The 14,731-nt window shown below is 38.4% G+C and overlaps 1 protein-coding gene across 4 annotated transcripts in view; it reads right to left on the bottom strand.

The window, feature by feature from the left end:
- Positions 1-5,465, bottom strand: part of RFC1 (replication factor C subunit 1) — a 79,881-nt gene extending 74,416 nt beyond the window's left edge. For 2 of the 4 annotated variants that reach the window (XM_070615132.1, XM_070615133.1), the window contains exon 1: positions 5,217-5,356. Coding sequence is in view for 2 of the 4 variants with exons in the window: in XM_070615129.1 (XP_070471230.1) it covers positions 5,217-5,219 (3 nt within the window). In the remaining 2 variants the exon portion in view is untranslated. Of the gene's footprint in view, positions 1-5,216 lie in introns of all 4 variants that reach the window. The other 2 variants (XM_070615129.1, XM_070615130.1) reach the window with 2 other exon arrangements.
- Between the last annotated feature and the right edge of the window lie 9,266 nt (positions 5,466-14,731).

Below are 14,731 nucleotides of genomic sequence, written 5' to 3'. Positions count from 1 at the left end.
CTCATTTAATCCACATAACATCCCTATGCAGTTTTTAACTTCAATTCACAGATGAGAAAATTGAGAATGCCAACAAGACACTCTTCTAGTAAAAGTTTTGAAATTTAAGACACTCTTAAATGTAAACAAAAAAAGACTTCTTGCATTTCCCTACACTAAGGTATAACTAACAATTCTACAACACTATTAGAGAGAAACATTGCTATCAGGCAGCCCGAATGCAATTTTAATATACATAAGCCAAAACAAAGTACCAGACTTTGCAAAGTACTCAAAAAAATCATGCATTTTTTAGAGTCCTTTATCCATACCCAAAGTTCCCAATTTGATTAGTTATAAATCCATTAGTAGAGCTAGAGACGAAAAAAATTTTTTGCAATAAACCTGCACAGAAGTAAGCTATCATAATGACCTTTAGCTTTAAAAGGTCAAAGTACAAAAGCTGTTGTTTATTTACTTTGAAGTATAACCAAACAGTTCTAATTACTTTTTTCCACTGCTGATGGGCTCAACCAACAAACAAGTTATATTTGCCTGTCAAAAGTGCAATGAGAAAGCAAATTATATCACTGTGTTCACATGTCTTTGAAGAGTACAGGATTTTATTCAAAATAAGTACTGAAGTGCTCTGTAGAGTAGCTGCCAAAATATTATTATCTTGGCTTTACTTCTCTACTTTGAAAGCAACAAAGAAATATAAATATTTCCGAATATTTTTAAGCAATCCACCAAATCCACAAGCAGAAACTGATTATCATCAATATACTTCACAAAATCTACCCAAATGTAAAAATCTTTTATCTTGAAAACCACAAAAATGCACAATTATATATCTGACTAAAATATACAATGATGTAACTGGTAGCAACACAGTAGTGACAAACTATGAAACAATTTTAAAGTATTTAAAATTATATTAAGGCCTTATACTTCAAAGGCAAAAAGTAAGTTGTTGGAATGCTGTCCTCTAAGATCAACAAAAAGAGAGATCCACTCTCACTACTTCTATTCAACATTGTGGAGGTTCTAGCAAAAGCAATTAGGCAAAAAAATGAAATAAAAGGCACCTAGATTGGACAGGAAGAAGTGAAACTATCTCTACTTGCAGATGAAATTATTTTATAGAGAGAAAATCCTAAGAAATCCACTAAAAAACTATTAGAACTAATAAATGAGATCAGCAAGGTTGCAGGATAAAAGATCAATATACAAAAATCAGTTGTATTTCTATACTCTTGCAATGAACAATCCAAAAGTGAAACTAAGAAAACAATTCCAGGGGCCAGCCCGGTGGTGTAGTGGTTACATTTGTGCACTCCACTTCAGCAGCCTGGGGTTCGCAGGTTCAGATCCCAGGTGCAGACCTAGCACCACCCGTCAAGCCACACTGTGGCGGCATCCCACATAAAAGAGAGAAGACTAGCACAGATGTTAGCTCAGCAATAATCTTCCTCAAGCAAAAAGAGGAAGATTCGCAACAGATATTAGCTCAGGGCCAATCTTCCTCACAAGAAAAGAAAAAGAAAAGGAAAACAATTCCATTTACAGTATCATCAAAAAGAACAAAATACTTAGAAATAAACTTAAAAAAAGTGTAAAACCCATACTCTGAAAACTATAAAACACTGTTTAAAGAAATCAAAGAAGACCTAAACAAATGGAAAGATAACCCATGTTCAGGGATCAGAAGACCTTATATTATTAAGATGACAATACTCCCCAAATTGATGTACAAATTCAACACAATCCTTATCAAAATCCCAGCTGGCTCCTTTGCTGATTCTAAAATTCATATGGAAATTCAAGGAACCCAAAATGGACAAAACAATCCTGAAAAAGAAGAACAAAGTTGGAAGACTCACACCATCCAATTTCAAAATTTACCACAAAGCTACAGTAAAAAAGACAACGTGTTACTAGCATTAGGATAGACATACAGATCAATGGAATAGAATTTAGAGCCCAGAACAAACCTCTCAGACTTATGGTTAATTGATTTCTGAAAAAGGAGCCAAGATAACTCAATGGGAAAAGAACAGTCTGCAAATGGTGCACAGACAACTGAATATCCACATGCAAAAGAATAAACTTGGACCTCTGCTTCACACCACATTCAAAAACTAATTCAAAATGGGTTGAAGTCCTAAATGTAAGAGCTAAAACTATAAAACTCTTAGAAAAAGGCATTAGCATAAATCTTTGTGACCTTGGATTAGGCAATGTTTTCTTAGATATGACACCAAAAGTTCTCAGGAAGTGATAACTGAGACCTGAATGATGAGAACAAGGCAGACAAGCAAGCATCTGGAGGAACAGCATTCCAAGGAGAGGGAACAGCATTCCAAGGAGAGGAAAGAGCAAGAACAAAAGCTGAGACCAAACTAGCTTAATACACTCAAAAGACAGAGAGATGAGATCAGAGAGGCATGTAGGGGCCTTATAGGCCAAGTACTGGTATGTACGGCAAAAGCTACATCATATCAGGGTATAGCACTGCTCCAGGGGGAGCACTCACAGAGTAGATTGCAATGTGAAAGGTATCTCCTAGTATGAGGCAATGAAGCAGCTCTAATGTATTTAGCCTTACTTGACAACTTTTCAAAACGACTATCCCTTAAGTCTCATGTGATTTAATTCAACCTTAGGCATATTTTCAGTAATTATCCCAGTCAATGAATTACACATGCTGACTTCTTAAAAATGGCATCTCTCAGGTTATTCACATTTTGATAAATAATTAAATCCTCATAGCAATCCAAATTGTTTACATGGCTTCTTTTTGGTCTTTTTATTTTTAATTTCATTGCAATTCCTTCAATAGACATTATATTCACATGGTTCAAAATTCAAAAAGGTAAAAAGTCTCCCTCCCACGCTGCCTCTCAGATACACATTTCTCATCTTTGGAGGCAACAAATGTTATCAGTTAGTTCCTATGTATCCTTCCAGAGAGCTTTTAAACATCTTCAAGCAAATATGTATATATATTCTTTTCTCTCTTTTTCTATACAAACTGATAGCATATTTACATATTGTCCTGCACCTTCTTTTCTTACTGAATTATCCTGGAAAACGTTTCATACCAGGGCATAAAGTTTTTTTTCTTTTTTAATGGCTGTACAGTATTCCATTTTGTGGATATAGTAACTTATTCCTTTATTGATAACTTTAATTGGAAAATATTTGAGAAAAACAAATGCAGTTCCTAGGGCAAGAGGTGTTAACCTTGTATCTATGAAAGGGCTTCAGAAGATATGTGCATCACCTAAAATGGTGTATATGTGCCCATATGTATTTCTGTGGGCAGAAAATTTGCATACCATTCACATTATTAAAGGGAAGTGTAACCCAAACAAAAGTTAAGAACTACTGTACTACAATATAACTTGTGCACACATGTTCAATAAACATATGTTAAACAGAATTTTAGTCTAGGGTTTTGCTACTTTCTGTACTAGAGACAAGGCTAAATCAAATAGCAATATAATCCAAAATTCTTATCTACTTTATAGAAACTTTAACAAATAGCAGAACTGACCCATTTGACTCCTATTTCCTTTCTAAAGGCCTGATTTTTCATCTGCACTGTGCACAGAACAAAGAAGAGAACCAAAACTTAAAGTACCTGAATGATCAAAAGTTGACTATTCAAGCTTTTGTTCACCAAAACTGACAACATCAGAGGCCATTCTGATGCTCCTTAAATTCTATGTAACATTCCAGAGTCCTCCCTGAGAAAATTAGATCATTGGTAGTCATGAAGTTGTATAATGACTACAGCTGCCAGGCACCAGGATAGAAGCTTTACATATATTATTCTGTTTAATCCTCAAGACAATCACTTAACGGCAGCTATATTTCCCCCCCATTACAGGTAAGGAAATGGAGGCTTAAAGAGGTTAAAGTTAAGCTGTTTACTTGCCCAAAACCACATAACTATTAAGTGGTAGAGCAAGACTGAATAAAACATCTCACTCTCACCTTCAAGACTCCAAATCTCATCAGCATTCCACAATACTATAGTGCCTGAAGTCCAAAATGGAATTATGATCATTTTAGGGAGATGGTATACTGCAGTGGTCAAAAAATCTAGGTTCTAATTATAGTTCAACTATTAGTTGTATGACAAACTGTTTAAACTCTAAAAGCCTCCTTTATCATCGGTAAAACTGGATTGCTGTGAGGTTTAAATGAGAAAAGCTATGTAAAACAAACAGCTCACATATTGACCTGAAGAAGGTACTTAGTACAATGTGGCTATTATTATTTTATCCTTTGTTGAGAAGAAATACAAAGGGCTGCAAGGTTTCCCAATTAGGCATAAAAATTTCCCCCCAGAATGCTGGCATTGTGACAAATAAGGTAAAGAATGACCGAAAAAAACTATGTCTGATTATTAAGTAGATCCTAGCTTAAAGGAACATCATAAATTGTCCTTTAAATTAAAATACTTCCAACACATACCTGTATCTACTGCCCTACCAGCTTGAATGTCTGTTTTGACGGCTGCATAATTATTTCATTCTCAATTTAAATGCTTTATACAGAACTACACACGGAGGTGGTTTTTAAGATCACTTCTAACATCAGGTGATGAAGGATGACAGCTGTCAAATGTATTACGTTTGTTTCTACCCTCTGAGGGGCTGAGGAGTTTTTTTCCTGGTAAACTCTGCTATCCCTTCAACTTCTATAAACTCATCTGAACAAAATAAAACATCCTCCCCATGCCCTCGGTCTCAAACGGCTATGTGATAAGCGTTTCGCGAGGCTATTAATGGCCAAAGTTGAAGGCCTGAGACAACTTTTTCATAAGAAAGGAAAGTTTGTTACTCTTCTCCCTCATGACCCAAAGCTTGAAACCAACGCTCTAAGCAAGACTCAAACCGAGGGTCGAGCACAGCTGAACAGGAAAACAACTAAACCGCCGAGCCTCTAAATCACCTTCATTACTCCCTTCCTTCCTCCCTCCCTTCCCCCAAGAGTTGAAAAAAGTGAAGCTGCCGCGCAGCACCCAAAGTCCTGCGCGCTGGCTGCCGCCGAGAGCTGCAGCGTCCAAGCAAAGCGCCCCGTGCTGGGTTGGTGGCCCCTCCTGCGCCTTCGCTCCCCGCCGGAGCCCCGCACCGCCGTCTTCCCCCACCCTCCCTGCCAGGAGTGGCCGGTCCACACCCAGCCTGCAACTCTCCCAAGCCCCACAGCCTCCCTCCGGGGCTCACCATCGCAGCCCACGGATTGAAGCGCGGGCGGGCACGCCGTGGGCTGGGGAATCCGTTACCGAGACTCGGGATCCATTCGCGCCAACAACTTCTACAGCGAAGTGGAGAGAGGTGGAGGCGCGGCGCTCGCTGATGACGTCAGGAGGCGCGCAGCTTCCCTTCGGCCTGGGCGGGAGGCGGGAGGTGCGACGTGGGCCCAGGTGCCGCTTGGAGGCCGGCGGGTCGGCGCCCCGCGCGCAGACTTGCCCCTTCGGCTTTTGGCGGGGGCGCTCGAGTGAAGGTTCCGAGATTGATTCCCTGGGAAAGCGGGCAAACCAAGTTCCTCCCGGTTACAGTTCTGGAAGGTGCACTCCCCTCCAGTAGCTTTCAAATGTTTCTAGTGACGCCGCAGTAAGAGAGATATTTCAGATGTAGGTTTCACATACTAAGTTACGTACCTGTTCTGAAACAAGGGTTTGACCAAACAATATTTACACTGATTTTTTTGTGTTTAATGTTTGACCCACCGAATTGGTTTTTTCGCTTACTATTAAGTGGAGACCCACAGTTTGAAAACCGCCAGGCTAAAGAACAATTTTATGTTGTATAAGTCCAGAGCAAAAAAGACTTGGGTAAAATCATCTAGTCCTCACCACCCACTCCATTTTATAAATGAAAACTATGAGACCCAAACGGGCTAGGAATCTAGGCCTCAAATTCTCAAACAGGCGCTGCTAAGTCTCTCAGAGAGCAGCTGTGTGTGAAGCCAAAGTATAAACAAGGTGTATCTCCATGGAAAAACAGTGATCCCAAAAGCTTTGGAGTCAACAAGTTTTATATTCATAGATAAGCTACTGAATTGTGGAATAGAATACAAAATTTGCATACAATTTTAAAAGAAAACATGAGACACTAAGGAGTTTAGTGGAGGCAACAGAATCTCCAGCTTTGGCCCTAGACTTTCAAATCCTTACCCACCCACCCCCTGTACGGTTGCATTTTATCACACCGACAAAGCCTTCCGGAATACAACAGAGGCTAAGCATGGAGAGCTTGTATTTATTAAACCCCCACTGTAGTACGTCCCAGGCATGCTGCTATGAACTATTCTAGTTTGGCTCATCTAATATCCACAATGACGCTGGCTACTATTATTATCCCCAATTTACAAAGGAGTGAACTACTACACATTAACAGGGTCCCTTTGCATGGGTCCCTCTGAAGCCAGTATGCTAGAGGTCCTAGCCCCACCACGTGCTAATTGTGTGACCATGGGCAAATTACTATGCCTCAGTTTCCTTGTCTGTAAAATAAAGATAATAGTACCACTTCATAGGGTTGTTATGGAACTGTTCCTGCACACAAGCAAGTAACAATCTTTTTTTAAGTCAGCTGTTATTATTATTATACAAGGCTAGGTCCTATCAAGGGAGATTGTTCCAAAAATGAGCTTACCTACGCCATAATTTTGCTTTTGGAGATAACTGGCTTGGGGAGGAGGGGGGGTTGGGGGGGCGGTCATTAGATCCTTTGAGAAATCAATAAAAACTATGAACCTACTCCCCCAAAAAATGTACATAAGTAGACACATCATATAAATTTTTGCCTACAATTTCAGAGAACCTAACCCAATTTACAACGTTCGTTGTGTTGTAGATAAGTAAATAAGATGTAGATTAAAAGTTTTGCGTTATATTACTTTTAAGTTTTGTGGGAGTTTTTGTTTGTTTTGTTTTTTAGCATTTTGAAGACTTCCTTGAATTTAGGTGAGACTTAGGTCAGAAAACTGTAACTTCCAGAAAGATACTGAACTGAATTTGTTGGATTGTTTTCCTTAGGAACATTTATTTAGAAATATTCTGTCTCAGAAATGTACCACATTCAAAATGGCTGCATATGCTTTCATACTCCTCCCCAAGCCTGGGCTGGCCTGTGACTGATCTGACCAAAGAATTTGGTGGAAATGATGCTATGACAGTTCCAGACATAAGCTTTAAGAAGACTAGCAGCTCCTACCTTGCTCATTTGGAGCCCTGAGCCACCATGGAAAGCGAGAGAAGGGGCCAGCTGAGCCTAGGCTCACAGCCATCTCCACCGGGTACCGGGCTTGTAAGTGAAGCCATCTTGGACCCACTATACCAGCTGCTGGTGGAATTCCACTAGTGACCCCAGTCAACACTACATAAAGCAGAAAAATCACCTAGTCAAGGCTTGCCTAAATTCTGTGACCCACAGTAGTGTGAGCATAATAAAATGATTGTTCTTTTAAAGTACTCAGTTTTGGGGTAGTTTGTTATAAAGTAATAGATAACCAGAACAGAAATATTGTAAAGAACCCAAAGTGTAAACAAAAATAAACATGAACAGAATATTCATACTTATTTTCTCCACTGTGGTGATTTTTATTGATGCATAATTCAACAAACATTTATTTATTGAGCTCTACTGTGTGTCAGAACTTTTTTATGTGCATGCTAGTAAATAAGTAAATAGTAAATAATAAATAGTAAATAAGACAGACAGTTCCAGCTTCCCTGAAGTTTATGCATTTGAGGAAAAGAGAAAAATGAATAAGCAGACAAAAATAAATTCTGTACTTTCAGGTAAGGGTAAGTGCTATAAAGAAAATAAAGCAGCATATTGAGATAGAGGATAACTGGGCAGGAGGGTGTGGACGTATTTTAAATAAGTCATCAAAAAGACCTCTAAGAAGGGGACATTGAGCTGAGACACGAATGTGGAGAAGGGGGCAGGCAGTATAAAGGCCCTGATATGATTATGCGTTAAACATATTCAGGAATAGCAAGAAAGCCAGTTTCATGACTGGTGCAGAGTTAACAATGGAAGTGATAAGAGATAAGTTTGGGCAGAGGTGAGGGGAGAGATCATATAGAGCCTTAGGCCCTAGCAAGAAGGGTTAATTTTATTCTAAGTGTAATGGGAAGGCTTTATAAGATTTTGAACCAAAAGACTGCTGTGATCCCATCACTCTTACACTTTGTATTTTATGACCATAAAGGAAAAAGAAGGTTACTATGTGTTTTATGGCAAAATATGATACTCATTTTGTTTTCCATGGCAGGGAAATCTTAAGAGAGCTAAAAGGATTACCAAATATGATTTTTTTTAACTTGTCTGTAGGGGAGCAGCGGAGTCTCTTATTAAGTTTGTTTCTACATAGCACTGCATCGGGATTTTAACCCATATTGGGGACTATTCTATAATAATGTCTAGTGTCAATTTGTTCCAGGCAAAAGCCCAGCCTGTGTGCATCTTCTATCTCTATGTGGCCTTTCTTTGACAATGAGAATAGAATGATAATAGGTCATAACTACTTCCGTGTCTTAGTATTAACTGAAAGATTGTAATACTGCATCTCCAGGAAGTTGAAGATACACAAAGAATACAACAAACTAGGGCTGCTGATTTTTAAATTTTTTTCTCTTCTCCCCAAAGTCCCCCACGACATAGTTGTATATTCTAGTTGTAGGTCCTTCTAGTTGTGCTGATTTTTAAGTACTTTTTAAGAGACGCACAGAAAAGTCATTTATTGGTGATATAAGACATTAGCTAACAAAGATCTTTGCGTGTTTTCTTAAAAGTATTTTCATCAAAATTTTTCCTCACGCTCTCCTTAGTCATAAATTGGCCTTTTCCTTCTCCTTCTTCTCCTTCTTCTCCTCCTCCTCCTCCCCAAAGCTCCCCAGTACATAGTTGTATACTCTAGTTGTGAGTGCCTCTAGTTATGCTATGTGGGACGCTGCCTCAGCATGGCCTGATGAGCGGTGCAATGTCTACGCCCAGGATCCGAACTGGGCCGCCAAAGCAGAGCGCGTGAACTTCACCACTTGGCCACGGGGACCGTCCCTAATTCAGTTTTCTTAGTATAAGTATTTCTCAAACCATGTGATGAATCAGTAAGACTAATAATTCATTTGTAAATGACATTGATAACGGATAATACAGCAATTGCATAAGCACTTGGTTTCCAGAATTTAGGGCAACTATTAAAAAATCTAAATATTTTTTAAAAATTGTTTTCTTTTAATAATGATTTGAGACCTAACACAGAGAAGACACATTTTTCTTTTTTTTAAGATTTTACTTTTTTCCTTTTTCTCCCCAAAGACCTCCGGTACATAGTTGTATATTCTTCGTTGTGGGTCCTTCTAGTTGTGGCATGTAGGATGCTGAGGTGGTTTGATGAGCAGTGCCACGTCCGCGCCCAGGATTCGATCCAACGAAACACTAGGCCGCCTGCAGCGGAGAGTGCGAACTTAACCACTCGGCCACGGGGCCAGCCCCCAGAGAAGATACGTTTTTAAGGGATATGTTATATATTGGATCAGATCACTTGATGCTCACTGGCCTTGTCTTACTCCTTAAAAGAAAGAGCTTCAGGTAAAACTTTGTCAACAAAGCCAATTTGTTCTAAGTGAGTGATCGCTTTCCCTCCCCCACTTAGGGATCTGTATATCACTGGTGGAAAAATTGTTTACATTCCATGAAGAACTCTTTTCCCCAAAAGTTAGCATATTGACATTAAGATCTTTATTAATAGTTGGATTATGTGTATAATAATTGGCTCTCTTTTCTTAACATACACAAAGAATTAAATCATTGCCCTCCTGAAATGACTAAAACCTGCATATTAGTTAGAAGGTGCATGATTTGAATTTTGGTCATCCTTTATGATCTAACTACTACCGTGTGTAAATGGAAAACAACTGCTAAGGTCAATATAAATTCTCTGTGTTAATGCTTCGGCCTTAATTAACTTATCTGTGTGACAGGAATAACTCTCTACTTAGAGTCACTCGGGAGCACAATAGTTATATTGTCTTTCACATAGACTTTTATAAATCAACAGAAATCAATCGAATTTTCACTGTCAACAACAAATGTGACTTTCTGCCCTCTGGATAAATATTAGCATGTCCTGCTTTGTCAGGGTTTATTGGAACATTTTCCTTATAGAAAACAGTCCATTAGGCAGCTTGTGCTTTTCTATGTTCCTGATGACTGCAGATTCAGACCAGTGATGTTGACCTTATAATCCATTTATGAACATGATCATTAAGTCATAATCTGTCACCATTAAAGTGCTCATATTCTACTACCTATGTCATTTATCTTAATTCTGGAATGATATCCAGTTAACCTTCTTAATATGATTATGCTTGAGTAATCTAAATTTATATAAACTTGCTTGATGATTGTTATATCCTACAAATAATAAAAAGTTTCTCCCAAGTAAATCAGTTTCTTCACTTGGGTTAGAAGAAACATTTACATTTAAAATAGTAAATTTAACAAAAAGTATATAACTTTACTGTGGACATACACGTCTGATTATATAATAATGCATCTCAAATTGTGGATTAATTCCCTAAAATATTCATTGGCAATTTTAAGAGTGTTTATAAACAGAGCAGCAGGAATGTGTATTTTGTAGTGATAGTAGATTTTATGATTAGGATAATCTTTCATTCTCCAAGTCCTACAAATCAAAGTTATTCCAGAATTATTGTTGTTGTTGTTTCATAGAAATAATGTGATGCATAGCAAGTAAAGGAAACTACCATCAGTTTATTTGAGAACTGCTGTTGTAGTAAGAATGACCACACACCCAGATATTATAGGCCTTTAAAACTCTTGAGAATCTGAGCTTCTATAAGATATACCTAAAATCCTCATTCATATTTCAACAGTATTTGCAATAAAAAATTTTTCAAACTTGCATAGAAATCTCACAGGTCATCTTTCTTGACAATCAGTTTAAATATAATTGAATATAATCAGTGATAGACAGAGTCGTGTCTATTAGAGGTAAAAAAAAATCTTATGAATGAACACAAGTCAGAATAGAAAATACACGTGAAAAAAGGAATTGCAATAAATTAACATCTACCACAAAATATACACCAAAAATCTGACTCAGATAAAATTTGGTTCATTGCCACAAAAAGGATACAAGCAATGCTATTAAACATATCAATTTAGACTGCCAGTTGTATAGCAAGTGTTAACCTTGCTTTAAGACAAATAAGGTCAAGTGCTTTGGACTGTACATTTTAAAATACCATACCTAGTTTGATGCCTTTATATAAATATCATCATTGGCTCTGTGATGGTGGTAAGCACTGTAATTGGTAAAGTAAATACAGCATATCACTAATACTTGAGATTCCCTAGACATTTTTTAGAAAATGTTTGTTTTAGGGTCAGAGTGTGATTTGCAAAACTTAACATTACTATATGTTGAAACTCACTACTATAGTTGAATTTCACCTCTTTTCCCTTGTTCTACCATGCGTGCATAATCTAAATCTGATCATGAAAAAACATCAGACAAGCCAAAATTGAGAGACATTCTAGGAAATAACTAACCAGAATTCATCAACAAAGTCATGAAAGACAAGGAAAAGTGGAGGAACTGTCACAGATTGGAGAGGGCTAAAAATACACAGTAACTAAATGCAGTGTGAGATCCTCAACAGAAAAAGGACATTAGGAGGAAAATGGGTAAAATTTGAATAAGATTCCTGCTTTAGTAAATAGTAGCATGGCATAATATCCTGGTTTTGATCACTGTAGATGATTATGTAAGTTAACGTAAAGCAAAACTGAGTGGAGGATATGTGTGAGCTCTCTGTGCTGTTTTTGCAACTTTTTTATAGCTTTTTTTTAAGTTTAAAAAAAAAGATGACCACAAGGTGGATGGTTGTGCTATTGAACAAATAGGACCGGAGACAGGAAACAAGAATTTGTTTTTTGGACATGTTAAGTTTGAGATGTCAGGCTTGGGATGAAAGAAATAGTGATGAGCAAAGAAGTCAGAAAACTTGTATTTATATCTAAATAATGTATAACATGGCTGTGAAGTTTAATGAATTTTTTTTTTTTTTTTTTTTTGATGAAGATTAGGCCTGAGCTAACATCTGCCGCCAATCCTCCTCTTTTTGCTAAGGAAGCCTGGCCCTGAGCTAACATCCATGTCCATCTTCCTCTACTTTATATATGGGACACCTGCCACAGCATGGCTTGACAAGCGGTGCCATGTCCACACCTGGGATCTCAACCGGTGAACCCCAGGCCGCCAAAGCGGAACGTGTGAACTAAACCACTGTGCAACCAGGCCGGCCCCAGTTTAATGAAATTTTTAAGAAGGATCTTTGCTAAAAAATACCTTGAAGGTATAATTAATAAATTATCAATAACCTGGAACTTAAATCTCTATGATTTCAATAAAACATTTCTCCACGAGAAGTATTTCTTGATGGAATGCTTTCTTCACTTGGTTTCTAGGACATCTGTAGTCTACTAGTTTTCTTCCTTCTTCAACCCCTGAGACAGTTGTGTTCATTGCTGCTGATTTTTCTGTCCTCTTAATACTTGACTGTCCTAGGGCTCATTTCTATACTCATTGTCTAGTGATTTCATCCAATCTCATAGTTTTATATACTATCTGAATACTGACACTTCCAAATTTCTATCTACTGCTGACTTTTCCTATCAACTTCAGACTTGTATATCCGTTTTCCAACTTCACATCTCCACTTGACTGTCCAATACCATCAAAGTTAATGTGTCCCAAACTAAACTCCTGATCTTCTCTCACAAATCTGCATCTCTAGTGATAGCACTGCAATCTGTACCTTTGCTCAGGCCAAAAATTTTGAGGTAATCCTTGACTTTCTTTCTCTCTCACACACACACACACACTCATATCCAAGCCATCAGCAAATTCTTTTGGCTCTACCTTCAAAATATAACCAGAATCCAACAAATCTCACTATGTCTACCACTACCATGCAGTTCCGAGGTACCACCATCTCTACCCTGGTTCTCATCTCTTGACTGATCACACTAATTCTGCTTTTGTTTCCCTTACAGTACACTCTGAACACAGCATCCAGAGTGATTCTTTTCAAATATAAGTTAGATCATGTGACTGTCTGCTGAAAACTCTCCAGTGCTCCTCTTCTCAATAAGAGTATAAGACAAATTCCTGCCTATGCCTCTGCACCATCTGTTTCCATTACCTCTTGGTACTTCACTGCCTACTACTCTCAATCATCCACTCCAGCCACGCCAACCTCTTCATTATTTCTTAAAAGTGCAAAATATTCTTCTGCTTCAAGGACTTTTCCCCCACTCCCCACTATCTACCTGGAGTGCTCTCCCCTCTAATAACTGTATGGATCACCCCTTCACCACTGCAACATCTCTACTCACAATCAAAAATGACCAAGCACCAGCACCATGAATGAGAGTCAGCAGAAATGACAAAAAACTAGAGTTAGATTCCAAATAATTACCAATTCAGAATATAGAACAGCTGTGTATATACAGTATAATGTATATAGACATAATCACAAAGGGGAACATTGTATCTGTTGGCCTTCAGTGTAGGAAACAAAAGTCACTCTGGGTATTTCATTCAGAAAAGATTTTTTGTTTGCTTTTTTGTTTTTCTACAGGGAATTTGGTACTTAATATGTTGGAAGGGGGAGGGGCTGAAGAAATGAAGCCAGACACCATCACTAGACTTTTGGCTTTAAGGTCACACTTGGAAACTGCCACTGCTGTTGCTGCTGTAACTACCACTGCCACTGCCACAGCCCCCACACTTATGAATTTGGAGACAGTCCGGGGAACATGGAGCTGGCTGCTGCAAACACTCGTGATGCCAGGGGTAGTCCATCAGCCTCTACCACCACAGGAAGCATCACCTGTCTCCCTTCAAATGTTTATATGGAAGTGATCCCCAAGCTGGAACTCCAAACCCAGCCAAACAACCAAACAAATATGTGGGGAAAAAAGACATGTCATTCCCCCTCCCCCAAAACATGTATTCCCCCTGTAACTTTTTTTGGGAAACTACTGGAAAATGTGCTTCACCAAAATGAAGGAGTAAACAAAGAAGAGGAAGTCAATGGGATACAGAAAACAGGCGATCTAGCACAGGAAAAAAGGGAGGGGAAACCCCATGTGGCAGCTGTCCACCAGGCATAGAGGGCAAGTGGTCCAGACAGCAGCAGTGTCACTCAGGAGACGGGCATGGCAAGGGCTGTCCTCACTATGCCACTGGACAAAGCTACTGGGGGATACACTCCATGACAAGGAGGGAGTAAACCAAAAAAGTGAAAGAATGAGATTCATATTATGGAATCCAAATCAGAAGAAAGTAAAGGAATTCTGAAGATGTCAACAAAGAGAAGTCCCAAAATGACAAATAGACAGAAAGGAGCAGGCCCAGGGCATCACTAGAGAGGGGAACAAAGGTCTCCAAGAGTCTTGACTCCAAGAAAAAAGTTTGAAACTGATAACAGAGGAGGTTGATCTTGTAGAAAATTGTACTGAGAGCTACTGGCAGTTGTGAGAAGACTTAGCAATAGATAAAAGACAACTAAGCAAATGAAGAAACAAGGCCATTATTAAACTACAAGAAAAACAAAGAGACAGAACACAATCACAGTTCACAACAATATTCAGCAATGAATAACATTTATTTAAAAATAATGCAAACCCTA

The sequence above is a fragment of the Equus przewalskii genome, chromosome 3 (assembly GCF_037783145.1).
Source record: "Equus przewalskii isolate Varuska chromosome 3, EquPr2, whole genome shotgun sequence".
Classification (NCBI taxonomy): Eukaryota; Metazoa; Chordata; class Mammalia; order Perissodactyla; family Equidae; genus Equus; species Equus przewalskii.
The sequence above is the reverse complement of the archived record's forward strand: the minus strand, read 5'-3'. Positions and strand labels throughout refer to the sequence as shown.